The sequence below is a fragment of the Euprymna scolopes genome, chromosome 32, assembly GCF_053919585.1.
Source record: "Euprymna scolopes isolate OS-2025 chromosome 32, ASM5391958v1, whole genome shotgun sequence".
NCBI lineage: Eukaryota > Metazoa > Mollusca > Cephalopoda > Sepiida > Sepiolidae > Euprymna > Euprymna scolopes.
The window spans coordinates 92297312-92313861 of NC_136513.1; the positions used below are offsets into that span (position 1 = coordinate 92297312).

General features: G+C 35.1%; 1 protein-coding gene across 4 annotated transcripts in view; it reads right to left on the bottom strand.

Moving 5' to 3' along the window:
- Window positions 1-2469: 2469 nt before the first annotated feature.
- Window positions 2470-16550, bottom strand: part of LOC145256497 (uncharacterized) — a 108137-nt gene continuing 94056 nt past the window's right edge. For 3 of the 4 annotated variants that reach the window (XM_080115451.1, XM_080115448.1, XM_080115449.1), the window contains exons 13-15: window positions 12354-12448; window positions 4044-4178; window positions 2470-2821 (exon numbers count right to left, since the gene is read on the bottom strand). In XM_080115451.1, coding sequence (XP_079971577.1) covers window positions 4062-4178; window positions 12354-12448 — 212 coding nt within the window. In that variant the 3' untranslated portion in view covers window positions 2470-2821; window positions 4044-4061. The remainder of the gene's footprint in view (window positions 2822-4043; window positions 4179-12353; window positions 12449-16550) is intronic. The other variant, XM_080115450.1, reaches the window with a different exon arrangement.

Consider the following 16550-nt stretch of genomic DNA (forward strand, 5'->3'; position numbering starts at 1 on the left):
ATAAAGTATTGCATGGTTTAGTGATGCATAGCAATGGTAGACATTGCAAGCAATATTTACTTAGTTAAAAGATAAAAAGATTGAGGCACAGAGAATTGAAAATATCTCTGGTTGGAATCTGACCACCCAAGAGATGTTCTTTTTTGTTTGAAGGTGCATCTTTACTATAGCGTGTTGTCCGACCCAATCATTTATTTTTGAAGAAAGGCATTTCAGAGAAAAACATTTTCATACGTACATGTCATGGTGAAATTAGTATAAATTCCAAAAATTACGAAAAATGGTCCAGAAATAAATATGGTAGGGTTAAATTTTGGAAAAAATGGTGCAGTTTTTCGATAAAAAGCAAGATGGCAACCTTCCTTAAAAAATACTGCATCAGTTATCTCCCCTTGATTTCAAGTTTCTGAAAAATCGCGACTTCAAAAAAAAAAAAAAAATTTGTTTTTATTTAATTATTTTTCTACAAGACCAATTTTCATAATTTTTGGAATTTATACTTATTTCAACATGACCTGTAAGTATGTAGTGTTTTTCTCTGTAATGCATTTTTTTTGAAGACACACAATAGTAACGTTGCACCTTGTTTGAAATAAAATTAGTGCCTTATTTGAGAAAAGTTCCTTGGCTATAAAACTTCAGCTATGTAAAGAAACTGTATCAAGATTTTATTGAAGAAAGATCAAAAAGACAACCACCAAAGAGTTTGGGCCGACAAGTTAAAGGTTGAGACTGACATTGCCATTATGACAGCTGAAAGACTGGCTCAACACTGTGATAAGTGGTGGAATTTTGTTTTCAAGCATGTGGCAAAGCTCTCCAGAATATTCGAATAAGTAAAGTTAAAGTGAGTAGAAAATTCTATTAGGAATCGAGAGTAAAATCAGAATTATGTGTACAGGAAGTTGCTTTGTGGAGAGGAAGTTCAAAGTGACACGTAACAATGAATACAAAAGTCTTGTACTGAATGAACTAACTGCATTTAAATGCGTTATTTCTTTTTTTTTTAAGTAGGATTTGTTTTGGAATGTATTTCAGGTAACAGTGGGCATGAAGTGGTTGTCTGACTTGCTATTTGCTGTCTCGTGTTTTCTCAGTTTCCTCACTATTTCAAGGTCCTGGATATGACCTTAAACTATATCCAGTGGTGAGGCCCCAGCTTGTGGGCTTTGGGGAGTGTGGAGCCACCCTTTAATTACCATTGCTCCCAAGTCCACTCTGACCCGGAGTGGTAGTACCTGTTAGGGTCCCAACTATGGGTTAAATAGAAACTGACGTGAAAACAAATATATTCTATTAAAAAAATTTTTCTTCAAAATCTTTGGATTCGGCATTAAATAACCCGAAAAGGGTTGATATGCCGTAAAACAAAAACAACCAAACCAAACCACTATTTCAAATACTTTCATCTGAACCCTAGCAAAAGGCACGTGCTTTACTAACTTTTCCATAATTCATTCTAGAGTGGAGCTCTTTCGTTTAATGTACACATGACCTATTTGGACATCAAGAGACGTCGCAGTAACTACCATCTCATAAGAGTTTTGTCACTGTCGTAGGTTTTGGATTAATAATACCAGCATCCTTCCACCTGCATTATTAGTGAGATGAATCAATGAAATACAACATATGACAACAAGAAGACGACTATTTGTTTTATTTCGATTATTCAGACAATTGTTCTCACCTTGAGTGCTATCTGCACAACGTTTTGGTTGATGTAACCTTTAACTTTGTTTTAGGTGTAAAAGTCGCCATATTTTAGCAGGATAAAAGGGGGATTAACTCTGCATTCGATTTTGAATTTTTGGATCTTGTTGGAAGTAAATTTTACACGAATTATAAAGATAATTTAATAATCAGGGAAGCCTAGAGATATAATTTTTATCTTATGATTAAATTTTTAACCAAATCCATTAACTTGTGTAAACTTACTTCCAACAAGATCCGAAAATTCGAAACCTTAGATTGCAGAGCTAATACTGATGCCAAAAACATGGTGACTTTGTAACCTGTCGGAGGTTACAGTGACTGAAACGTGTAGATAACATTGAATTGTCTGATTAATCTTTGTAATGTAGATCGGAAAGAGTGAGTAGCACTCAACTGGGCACGAGCGAAGGTTTTCAAAACACGGAACCATCTACACAAGTGAGGCCATGTACAGGACACTTGGTGTCCCTGTAGCACCGACATGCAGACTATCACATATCCTCACAGACCGTTCCCCTAAGCAAGGCATTCTCCGATGTGGGCTTGAGAGGATTACTAAGATACTGTGCGACGATTGATCTTGAGATGGAGTGAAACGTGATGATGATTATGACGACGACGATGATGATCTTAAAAAAAAAAAAAATTCAAATTCAATTTAACCAATCCCATAGTCTGGAATGACCATTATGCACATTTATGCCGACCTTCACCAAAAAAACAAAGAAATTTGTCAAACAATAAAAGTTATTTAAGTTAGGTTTTAAATTTGTTTTAATGAGAATTTTTTTCAAAGGAAGTTTTTTAAAAAAATTTTTTCTAAGATATCTTGATTAAATTTTTCTGACAGCAAATATCAAACTTTTTTTTTTTTTTTTTTTGTAGAAATTAGAATGAAAAAAAAAAAAATTAAAGAATCACTAGAAGTATTTGACATTGCTGAATAAGAAACTTGAATATGCTAGAATTGAAATATTAGCAGAACTAAAACTCCTGCTCTTGTTCTGTCTTTATGAAATGCATCTGATTTCACATTAAGGTGGTACTCTTGTTAGTGTTCGTTGCATGGTTTTGCCTGTGGACAGCTTGAGAGCATCCTCTTTGAAAACTGAAAGAGAAAACAAAATGGTTGCTTGTCAACTGCAGATAAATGACGTTTTTAAATAAAAATTTGGTTATAATCAAGGTTTTCTGCATTTTTTGACTTCTGGTTTCTTCTCCGCAGAGGGATGATGATAACAAGCAAGATATGATCCTTTTTTTCTTAATGATTATCTTCCTCTTAGATAATGTCAAATCTCTTTCTCACTTTCCTCATGTTAAGAATGGCTTTCTTATCGACTTGATCGGACAGTAGAAACAGGAAGTCAAAAAGAGCCAACAATCTTGACTATTTCCAAACAATCCTCAAACTATTTTCATGAACAGACGAGTCATCACATCCTGAATGAGAGCAATGCCAAGAGAGGAGTGTGTTAGTTATTGACAATTGTGTTTACCATTGAACAGCAATAAAGCACAAAGACAGTTGGATATTAATGGCTGGAATTTGGTGGACAATCCAGGCATATATGACAGTTTATCTGTGGCAGATATCTTTATTAAATTGTTAGATGAAAGTACAGAATAGTTAAAAAAGCCCTTCTCCTTCTTTTATGTTAAGAATGGGTTTCTTGACCATGTCTCATTATCTAATCAAATGAGCAGCCGAAACCGGAGCACACAATCTTTCTACACATATTTGGATGATTTAAAAGGGAGATAATTCCGGTTAATGTCGTCTGGGTATTTACTTTACATTTACAGTTGAATTTCCATGGGATTAGGATTTTTTTTTTTTTTTTACAAAGGAAGGCCCCGGTGGCCGCTCGAGGATAAAGGTTAATGGGTATACATTAGTCAATGGGATTATAGCATAGTAATCATAAGTAGTGGAAATTTTGTAAATTGGATTACTTAGGGTGACGGTTCATCAAGAACTTGTTCACATTGGACTTGAAGACAATCAGATTGTCTGCTTTCCAGCTGACTACAAACGGAAGAGAGTTCCACAGGCGTGCACTTCTAAGAAAGAAGCTTTGTTCATGGAATCTACGTTTAGGTTTAGGCACAGATAAAGAGTGTGGGAAATTATTGATAGTGGTTTTGGCTAGACAAGTTTTTCGTCAAAATTTGGTGAGGGGGAACCATAGATTGAAGCTCAGACGAGCACTTTTTCTTTCTTTTTCAACTTCATATTTCAGTCGACAATGTGAAAGAAATTAAAAAGTAAAAGAGAAAATCACAAAAAAAGAATTAAAAAATGGAAAAATATTTGCTACACTTCATACCTTACGGCTTCATGTGGGTCACCTAGCTGATCGTGAGAGGCGTGGCATGGGTGGTTTGAAATTCAGGTTGTGTTGGGATTGGATTAGTTTCAAGCCATGTCGCAATTGGGATGAGGGTTTCATGAAAGCAGCATCCTATAAAAGATGGAGAGGGGGTAGAAAATAGAGTCAAGGCAATCAATCATAAATCTTTTCATTTGAACCTATAATACTCCAGCCCTATAATCCAGCCCTATAAATACTCACATTATGCTTTGAAAAAGGCTAAATACAATTTTTAAAAGCTAACCCGCTTTTAAAAAAAGGCCAAATTCATGAAAATTGGCTCCATAAAGACCAATCTGGCAAACCTGAACAAGAATGAGAGACCTCCCTTTGATGTAGCCTCGTTTTCGAATATCATTATAATTATAATATATGATCATTGTTGTAAAGGTGTTAGGAAGGAACTTGTAATAATTTTGATATGCAATAAGTCTTCACCAAAGAAAGAAATCAGCAAAACATTACATAATAAAAGGGAACATTCAAAAGAAACAGGGGAAAAAAGAACATTGTGTGCCAGAGGTGCTGCACTGTAAATTAAAAATTGTCTCTTACAATGTGATTTTATTATTTGTATTGAACTATGTAGCACAATACTACTTTCTGAGTATTTATTAATATTTATTGATTTATATCATTTGAATCAGTTCTATATCTCTATATAAATAAAATGAACTCATTTTTTCCCGTCGGATTTTGACATTAATAGGATTAAAAATCAAGATATTTCATGCAAATATAATATGCACAAACGGCAGAACAATATCTGAGGTGTGTTATAGGCTTATTATTTCTCAAATTCCTCGATAATCTTAGATTTCTATACTTTTTCTGCTGAGAAGTCACGGCCAAAATCGGTTAAGATCAATGGAAGCGGTAAAATATTTTCTCTCTAATAAATTCCTCCTCCCCCTGCCACCACTTAACACCGTTTGGGGACCGTTCACAAGGAACAGTTGAGAAGAGAACACCGGTTTGGCTTCGTAGTTCTTTCATGTGAAGTTATTTAAAATCACTAAACTAAGCTGCAGTGCTCTGTGGCGTAGTGGTTAGCGTGCTGGACAATTCACATTATATTTTCACGTTCGCGCCGACCTACCGTAGTCGTTTTTTTCTTTTTGTTTTTTTTACTAAACAACTGGAATGGACTTTTCTTGGTGGCCGAACTGTTAACGTTGCAGATGTTTTTTTTTTTGTTTTTTTTTCACACTTTATTTTCCTACTTTTACTCATGACTCCGGGTTTGATCCTTCCTACTTACCTACCATAACATTTTTTAAAACTCCCCCCCCCCGTCCCGGAAACAAACACTTGGGCAACGCCGGGTACCCCCGCTAGTTTAAAATACAATGGACACTATTTTCTTAGAAATGTTAATAAACTCATATTTGCTGTGTGTTATTGATTTTTCTGTCAAAAAAACAAATTTTTTATGCTATTCAAAAAAATATCAGCTTTATCAAGACATTTGTTGATTAAAGATATTTCTCATTCCATGAACTTTCCATGGGAAATACTACTCCATATAAAAATAGGCTAAAACATTTCATTTACATATGTTATCACCTTTCACCCACAGTTAAAAATAATGAAATCGTTTAATCAGTTAAATGGTGCTTGTGATTAATTCACTATATGTTTTTGAGGTTTCCGTTTGATAAATACTAAGATGCGGACCTTAGCGGGTTGATGGTGCCCCCCCCCCCCACATGCATAGACGCAGAATGCAACGAATATTTACAGAAAGTGTTGGAATCTTTTGTTTCTTTTGCTTTTATTTTGTTTTTTATAATTGCAAACTTGAAATTGAAATCATATGGATAAAATTTCCTGGGGGAAGACAATGGAAGTGGTGCTGAATTCCAAAATGTTGTCCTCCCCTAAGGAAGTCACGGAGGAAGTCAAATGTTGGGAAGAGAACGAGAAAAAGAAATGACAGAAGACAAAAGGGAATAAGGTTATTAGTAAAACCAGCAAATAGGGTTGGCAGAAAGACAATGAATGGGAATTTGTTCACTAATACACACAAAAGAAAGCTGAGGTAGGATTATGAATCAGTGTGTGGAGATGAACAGAAACAAAAGGACCAGACAGCAAAACAAAAGTTATGATCAATTTATTGGTGTTCAACATCGTAAAAAAAAACATAAGGAGGTGAACAACATTTTTTATGACTGGTTTCCATAGCAACCACGTCGCTTAAGCGACTACTGTTGCTACCAGTTCCCCGTGCATGCGAAACGAGAAGTAACAAGTGAAACAGAGAGAATGAAAGAATGAAAGGAAGATAATTGGGTGGATTTTATTGAAAGCAGACGAGTGCCGTACATTGTTATTATATATGTGTATATTATGTTTATGGGGGCAAAAAAGTAAGACTGAAATTAAACAAAGAAGTGAATTTATTGGAAGTTTGGAAAAATCCTGGATTACAATAGAAAAATGCGAGCATGAAAAGTAATATGGTTAAGCTTAAACATGGAAAAGTAAAGGACTAGTTATTAAAACTGAAAAGAAAAGGGACAAGATATTCTAGTAAAAAATATAATAAATTTATAACTTAAAATATTGCAGCGTTAAGAATTTTTTAAATTTAATTTATAACATTATATAATCAATTCTTAATGCTGCAATGTTTTAAGTAGTTATAAATTTATTATATTTTTTACTAGAATATCTTGTCCTTTTCTTTTCCAGTTTTAACAACTAGTCCTTTACTTTTCCATGTTTAAGCTTAACCATATTACTTTTTGTGCTCACAGTTTTCTATTGTAATTTAGAATTAGTTGGCTGGCACTTTGAGGAGTGACAATGGGTTTTACGACAATCAGAATCAGTTGATAACAGTTTTAGTGTTGATGTGAGTTATTTGGGTTTTTTGGATGACAGTTCTCATCTATAAAATCCAGAAATTGATGTGAGCTGTCAGTTTGGACATAGTTGAACGCAAGTTGTGACTCAGAGCAGATAGGGAAATGGATTGACCAACAGACTAATAACCCTGCTTAGACAGACAACTAAGATGTAGACGTTAACGTGTAGAGGGTTGATGGTGTCACACATGCACCCACTCTCAGAGTGCAACTGATATTTGAAGAATGTGTCAAAGTTTGTATTTTGTTTTGTTTAGTTTTGTTTAATGTTTGCCCCCCCCCCCCGTTCGGTAATTGCCAACGTGGAATAGAATACAGCACGACCAGAATAGGAGATGAAAAAGAAGAAATCTATGAAAACAGTTGGATGTTGCCAAGCGGGGGACCATGTGAATATTACATATGAAAGTTTTAGCAACCTTCATGTGTGTCGAGAAATAATTTAATTTCTCTACCCACACAAACGTGAAAAACGATTATTCTGGGAGGCTTCATCTGACACACTTTGAAATCAATAAAGAACATATGCTATGAGCATAATACTATAAATGTTCCCTCCATCCAAGCCAGGATCCCAGGGAGTGTTAGGAAGTGATTTATAAAAAAAAAAAAAAGAAAAGTTGTCAGAAGTACAAGCCATGACCTGGCCACTATGAGTAGCAGGCATTCAAAAGTTGGAAGTCTTCGATTGGTGGTGTCTTCAGTGCATTCTCGGGAGTTGTATCTCTGATCACGTCCAAAATGCCACAATCCACACACAACCTAAGCTTTCTAAACTTAAAGAAACACTTTTTATCAGGAGACTCTGATAGTTTGGACACGTTTTTGATCATCCCCCAATTGACCTGATTTGCAAGGTGATAACATTAACACAATGGCAACTGAGGAGGTGGCCCGTGGCTCATAACACAGCTGACTTAGAAGCTATGACTGGCCCTCGCATCTTTGGCGGGCTATGATAGAATTGCGAATGGCTGAGATATGCTAAAAAGTTGGCAGCGGACAGATCTGGATGGACTGCCTTGATTCATGATGCAGCGAATTCACTTGGTGCTAGCTCAACCTATCCCTGGGTGAATGCCATCACAGGCAAGCACAAAGTGATGACTCATGACAATGGTAGGAAATAATGCACCATAGTGCATAAAGGCAGTGGGAAGAATAGTCAGCCAGGAATGGCTGATAGGTCGAGCACGCGGAAGTAGTCAGTTTCTATTAATCAAGGATAGCAGTGACTAAGACAAAAGACTGAACATAGTATTTCTGGTCCTGATTCTTTATATTTAGAAGTTTGGAGTTTATGTTTGTGGCAGTTTGTGCCGCATAGTAAATCAGGCAAACAGGCAGCAAAAGGATATTATGAGTTGGGTTCTACTAGAAGGATGGAAGGAGGGGATTTAAAGCAAAATATTATAGAGAAAATGGTTGAAATAGAAAGAAGGGAAAATAATATGTCATACTGAATAGAGGAATAGAAATGAAAAAAAAAAGAACATACATATAAATAATGAACAAACATATAAAACCCTTTGGGACCACCGTCAAGTGTTGAGCTTCATATATCCTGATGAATCCCTACTAAAGAATTTATCTGAATTCTTTAACTCTCTCTCTCTCTCTCTCTCTCTCTCTCTATATATATATATATATATATATATATATATACAGGGTGGCCACAAAGTCACGCACCAATGTTAATTAAAAAAGTTAAAAAAGTTATAGTAGTAACATTTATTCAAATTCAAAGTTCTTTATATATTAATAAAAAATAAATAATAACATTGGTGCGTGACTTTGTGGCCACGCTGTAATATATATATATATATATATATATATATATATATATATATATATATATATATATATATGTATCTAAACTAAGAGGTAGTCAGCTAGTGTTTATGCAACGTTCACGACTTACACTCGTTCAAATACTCTGGATTGTCTAATGTTTGTGCCCGAAATGTGTGTTTATTAGTTATTAATTCCCTTCATTTTCGTGGCAACTGTTTTGTGGCTTGGAGGTAAAAGCTTAGCAAATGGAGTCAAAGGTGGCTTCATAGCTGTGTTCGAATTTCCTGACTGGCAGGAATTGTCACTTCCTACATTGATACTTGCATAAGTATGAAACACTAGTGTTTATAGGTGTAAGAGAATCATTATTATTTAATTATAAACATAATGTATATTATAATATATTATGTATTATATTATAACATGTATATATATATATGTATATATATATATATATATATATATATATATATATAATATATATATATATATATATATATATTTTGCTATTTCCTGCCCTCTGATGAGAAGGAGAGTATTTCTTCAAAACTCTGCAGATTAAGGACTATCCACTTATCTTGTGCTTCCTTTTTAAAATTAAATATGTTTTAACTCTTTTTCAAGATGTCTTTTAACATGTTTTATTAATCATTTGTTCATATTATAAGCTTTATTTCCTTTTCGGTTTTATTGAGCTTTTACATCTGGCTGAGTTTATTTTACTTGTAAATATTAACTCTTTAATATTTATAATATATTTTAAGTTTATCATTTTGATTACCTTGGTAAACTTATTGTAATTTTTATTTATTTATATATATATATATATATATATATATATATATATAATTTTTATTTCTATATATATATATATATATATATATATATATATATATTAGACTCCAATAGGTGGATGGTGAAGCACTGCAACATCTTTCAAGCAATTCCTGCAGCTGTGTTGGCTCCAACCGTATTGGCTTGCCTTTCCATCGGACTTTGTCTGCAATGCCGAGAGAGGGAGCCTGGTAACTGGTCAAACCTAGGCCTCTTATTGCTCGCCTACACCTACATCCGGAGAGCCAATTCAAGCTTTGAACTGTAGTGCACCACAGCAGATGCTGCAGTGCACCAGACTAGATGTAGAACGCCATTGTTTTATTAGACAGAAAGGTATCATGATTATATATATATATATATATATATATACTAGAAAATGTACACAGCGTTGCCCAGTATAAAACATAACATTAAATTCTTTTAAAAAAAATGAAGAAAAAAAAAAAAACGGAAAGAAACTAAGACATGTGCATACAAGGATTATTTTTTTCTAAACAGTTCAATTCTTGTAAGTAAAAAAAATATGCAAGCTGAGACCAAAACCAAAACACAGTGAGTCGAGTACGATAACCATTAGACCAGCTTGCCACGATCTTTAAAAAGTGTTTTCGAACCCTGTGAAACAGTTGACAAACAGATAAAAGTCAGATGACCCCCCCCCACGTACCAATTTTCAATTTTCAATTTTGCCCTTTTAGCAGCTCTTTTTTAATGGATAAAAACGAATTAAAAAGTTTTCTACATGTCTGAATATCCTATATACCAAATTTCAAGTCTGTCGATCAATAATTTGTTGAGTATATAGGTTGAGAAGTGTCCTCATGCACGCACACATTCTCACTTTATATATATGCATATTTCTGTAGAAATATATTTTCTTATTATATATATCAATCCGTATATAAGAAGCTCAATGTAATTGCAGAGCAATATAGAGAATAAGTGAGAAAAAGTTATATTCCAAAATTCATGATGTTGACTATCTTATAATTTATTCCTTTATTCCAAATTGTACAAGTCAACTGAATTAAAGGAATAAATTATAAGATGGTCAACATAATGAATTTTGGAATATAACTTTTTGTCATTTATTCTCTATATATTAATTTGACAATCTTCTTAATGTTTTCCCTTTACGTATTGTATCCAAGATTTTGATGAACTTGTGAGCTAACCAACCAAGCAACACTAATGACCATGACAGAGAAATTCTATTAATTTAGGTTCAGGGTTAGAGTTAGGGTTAGGTTAGGGTTAAATTTCAGTGTATCAGATGTGGTTATAAGCATTTGAAAAGTGTTTTTCCATGATGGCATCACACATATGCACCTTGAGATATGATTTCATGTTTTCTCTTGTATTGTTTTGTTTTTTATATATTTGTAAACCAATACCCATGTCCTTGGCGGTTGACAAGAAGACATATCAAGAATAGAAAATGAAGAAAAACAAAATCACCGCAGACAAGCATTGGAGGTGGTGGTTGTTAAGAGGCAGTACTTTGTTGTGCACCAGGGTCCTAGATAGAGGGTGCATAACGACCATGCAAAGATTGACGGCTGGTTTGCCTATGTCTAATGAAATTTAAAAACCATGCCAGAATAAGGATAAGATTACATTTTAAATTCGGTATCTGGGCGGAACAAGTTTTCTTGGCTTCCAATAAAATATAAAATCCAAGTACACCCAAGGATGGAGTACTGTTGCCATATCTGGGCAGGAGCTGCTAAAAACAGCCTATCCTGCCTTGACAGAGTACAAAACAGACTTCATGGCTTAGTGGGGGATGCCCTTTTCTCTACCCTGCAACCTCTCTCCCACAGAAGAGACGTTGCAAGCCTATCTTTGTTTTATCGTTATTTCCATGGCAGGTGCTTGTCTGAACTCCAATCTCTGGTCCCCCCTCGCCAATCTTTCATGAAAAACACCCGTCTAGCTGAATCCACTGTGAAAAATTTCCCCCACTCTTTATCTGTGCCTAAATCAAAACGTAGATTCCATGAACAAAGCTTCTTTCTTAGAACTGCACGCCTGTGGAACTCTGTTCCGTCTGCCTGCTTCCCACCTGACTACAACCTGGATGTCTTCAAGTCCAACGTAAACAAATTCCTAATGAACCGCCCCCTTAAGTAAACACTTTATTAAATCTCCACACTAATGTACTGTACTTGCAATAACCCTTATCCCTGAGTGGCTTCCGGGCTTTGATAAGTAGTGACCACCGTGTAAAAAAGCAAGAAAAAAAAAAGCAAGAGAGCGTATTCTCTGAAGTTTGTTGATTGCCTGGTCAGGGAAGATGTAACACAAGGTCAAGAAAGTGTCCTATAGGAAATGTAGATGTGCATAAATATTTCTTGAGTTTTTCTTTTCTTTTTTTTTTTTTTTGAAGAGAGATTTTTTATCTATCTCTCTACGATGGCAGGGGAAAATTAGACTTAAGGTTATGAAAATAGGATTTGAAATGGAAGAGCATTTAGGTCTAAGAAAAATTGCCCGGGCAGCACTGTTGGCATTTCCAGTAGGGTGCCTCAGAGGATTAGCAATAAACTAACCCATTTCTTAAAAAAGTGAGAAGGTAAAGCTTGGGAATAGGGACCTCCTAGAGTTGACCAAAACTATACCCCAGACTGACAGCAAAGAAGCCCTTATAAAATGAAAGCGATACTGCCGATCTGCTTTGAAGTTAGCCAGAATAAATCCAAGGGAGACAACTCAAATAATTCCACAACCAACAATTCTATTAAGTTAATGGCCTACTCACCAGCTTTTTGCAGTCGATTTCATTAGAGTTAATTCTGTTTATGGAGTACATATCATTGCAGCTTGGAGTTTTGCATGTCAGTCTTCCTTTAGCACCTGGAATGGAGAAAGGATCTATGTGGAAAAAGTTTTCAAACGATGATATTGTGGAAATACTAGAATGACTGAAACTTATTTTACTTTGTGAATTATTTTCAACCATTACCATGACTTTTTCTACTTCTGACAATTTTCCCCCCTTTTTTTTTGTGAATCACTTCCTAACACTCCCTGAGGTCCTAGCACTCATATTGGCGATCGCTGAAGACAAAAGCAGACAATCCAAAGATTTATGTTTTTTTTTTTTTTTATTCAATTTTCACCCCAAACAAGGCACAGTGCCACTTTAAAGCAGGGGGCTACTATCAGGGACTTAATTAGCGGGGTCATTATGAAGGGGGATGAGTAGAAAGATGTTTGTTAACATTACACTGGAACTTCTGCATATCAGTGCAGTTGGGAAAGCAGAATCCCGGAAGGAAGTTCCAAAGACCCGCAGTTCTGGGGAAGAAACTATCGGAGTAAAAGGCTTTCTTGCACCTAGAGATCTCTACTGTAAAGGGATGAGACTTAGTAGCTTGTCGGGTTTGTCGGGGGGGGGTAGTTACGTCGGGGAGGTACAAGTGTTTGCAGTTCGTCAGAGCATTCACCATTAAAGTATTTGTAGAACAGGCAGAGGGATGCAATATCTCGTCAATGGGACAGAGGCTGAAGCCTAGATGACAGTTTAGGACCTATCAGGTTGGCGACTCTCTTTTGAACTCTGTCCAGGAGCGAGAGACAAGCAGCAGATGCACCAGCCCAAATGTGACAACAGTACTCCATACATGGGAAAATGGTTGCCTTATAGAGGTATAGGATACTGTCAGGCGTAAATAGTTTTCTATTTGTTCTGTTTGTATTACTATGGACGTTTCCCCACCTTCAAAGTGAAGAAAGAGAGTCAGGAATAAAAAAAGGAAAAGTTGTTAGAAGTAAACAAACAAACAAACAAAGAAATAAAGCCAATGATAGGAAATAATTCATCAAGATATACAAAGGCGGTCAAAATGGGATGAGTGCTGGGAGTGGCCAATAGGCTGAGTCATTTTCCAATTACCAGTCACTCTTATACAAAAGACCGGATATAGGATTTCCGATTTTAAGTCAATAAATTTAGGAGTCAGAATTAGTTTACAAACAGTTTTTCATTTGATGACAGGTTGTGGCTTGGATGTATGGAGTTGTGTTTTCTTTTGTGATTTTGCATTGTTATATATATTTTTTATACTTGTAAACCAATGCCCTTGTCTTCAGTGATCACTGACGTGAGTGCTAGGATCTCAGGGAGTGTTAGGAATTGATTCACAAAAAAAGGGGGGAAAAATTGTCAGAAGTAGAAAAAGTCATGACAATGATTAGAAATAATTCACAAAGGCAGGGGGATGAGTATTGGAAATAAGATTGGTAGTCAGCTGGGAGTAGTTGAGCAAAACAAAAGATCCAGACATAGGATTTCCAATCTAGATGACTAGAAATTTTGAGTTAGTTTAAAACAGTTTTCAGTTGATGACAGTTTGTGGCTCAGAGCAGATCAGGAAATAAATTGATCGACAAACATACCTGGACAGACATTTGCTAACAGACAATATTTGATGGTCATTTATCACACATGCATTTAGAACCACAACTGATTTATACAAGTTTGCGCTGTTCTACTTTTATACTCGTAAGCCAGTGTTCGCACCCTCAGCAATCACTAATGTGAAAGATGACAAGACGTCCAGAATGAAAACTAAAAGAAAAAGAAGAGATGTATGACATGGCTGTTCATGTGGAATGAATGAAAAAGCTCATTTGATTTTGGATTTCTATTCCCATGCAACAGAGACCTGTACTTCATTAGCCTGATTAATTATTGATTCATTTATTATGAAATAAGAACAGCTTTTCATTTTTCCTAAAATGTCTTCACAATAAAAGAAATAATTCCTTCTTTTTCTTTACACAAAGAATACTTTAAAATTCAGATAAATCTTTGGAGACAAAATATGTTAACTATTTTCATGGGGTTTTTCAGTTTGATGAGGTAATTAGACATAAGTTGTATTTTAAAACTGCTGACTACAACATTGTCTTCTTCAAATCCAATATAAACAAGTTCTTGTTAAGCTCGTTGCAGAGGGTCAAAAGATAAAAGTGCCAATCGACCATACAACTAAGAAAGTAGACACAAGACAAAGAGAAATGGCAATAGCAAAACGATAACAAACACTGATGATCGGTAAAAGACGATAGATATCTGTTTTATTTCATCAAGAGAAAGCGGTAGATTGTATGGCAATAGGGGTTGTGAATCCAAATCGTTTGGAGTGAGCGGGTGTCTTGTGGTGTTGAAATTTGTACATCCTTGGTAATGGAATGTTGAATCTGAAACTGATAGTTGGACATCAGTGGCCACTGAAACTGATAGCTAGGACAGATAGTTGAACGTCAGCGGGCATTGGAATGGGTAGTTTACATGTCAATGGGCACTGGAACATGTAGCTAGAATTGCTGTTAGTGGTTGAAACCGCTGAAAAGAAGATGCAGGAGCTAGTTGGAGCTACTGGAGTCACCGCCAGCTGCAGGAATTGTGAGGGAGTCCCAAGAGGCAGGCAGCAGAGAGACTGATAGTTTTTGAGTCATCCTTAAAAGGACGGTTTAAATCTGATTAATAGTTTGGTAGTTAATCCTGAAAAGGAGTGTTTGGGTACTGCTGCTGCTGCCTCTTATTCCCCTGGTTACAAGCGTGTCAAGTTAGGATGGGAGTCTCCTAGCTCCTAGGCCAAACTCAAGATTTACTGTGAAGTCACTGACTTCATGGAAAGATGTTCAAGTTACAGGAATTGGCTTGATAAACAAACAAATGACTATTTCAGACCAAATTTCTTACAGGCAAAAATGTTGTGTGTGTTTATTGTCTGTATGTATATTAATCTCGGTTCAAAATAAAAGTCTTTGTTTAGTTTGAACAAAAATGATGTTTTATGTATTTTCTTTGTTGTTAAAAAATCGTCACTATTTTTAGCACACATGGTCATGACATGTTGGTCACATGTCTGTTAGCATACTCGAGTTTGTTTCATTCTAATGCATAATCAAATTCTCCTCAATTTCCTCTTCTATCCACTAACGATTATTATGCTTTTGTCCCAGTGACCATCGTACACCCATTAACATTTATTCTCCAGTAGCCTTCAGGCCTTGATAAGTGATGACTTCCTTGTAAAAAAAAAATGTTCCCAGAGGAGAAGGAGGTATGGTTCTCTCAGAAATTAATCATTACTATTGATGAGCTCCCATAACACAAACCTTATAATTAGTGATGGGACAATTCCAATATTTTTCTCGATTCCAATACAATTACCGATTCCTTACTAAATTCCCCGATTCCAATACAATTACCGATTCCGATTCTTTATAAATCTCTAAATATTTACTGTAAAGTTGTTATTTTTTTCCGATTACCGTAAAAACATGTGTTAAGTTTGCATATATTTTCTCAAATGTGAAAATACACTTGCGGTCGTAGATTTTTGTTTGATTGGCAGTTTAAAATAAATAGATATTTAGCAGTATATAATTACTATCATATATACAAGATTTTGTTTTAAACCAAAATCAAATAAAAAAGATAATTTAAGGAATCGGTTTTGGCCTCGGAAAATAAATACAAAGTTTTCCAATTCTGATACCCTAAAAAGTTCCGATTTTTCCCATTCCTGATTTCAATTAATTGTCCCGACACTACTTATAATTAGCGTTGGGACGATTAATCGGAATCGGAATCAGAAATCAGAAAAATCGGAGCTTTTTTGGGTATCGAAATCGGAAAAATTTTAGCCTTTTTCCGATGCCAAAACGGATTCCTTAAATTATTTTTTTATTTAATTTTGGTTTAAAAAAACATTTTCCACTGTTTGTAGTAATAATAAAATAATAAATATTTATTGATTTAAACTTTCAGTAAGACTAAAATCTCTAGATCACCCTCCACCCCACAAATGTATTTTTACGTTTGAGAAAACATAGGCATATTTAAGATGTGTTTTTACGGTAATCGGGACAAGATAACACTTTTATAATTAAATATTTAGAGATTTACAAAGAATCGGAATTGGAATCAATAATTGTATCG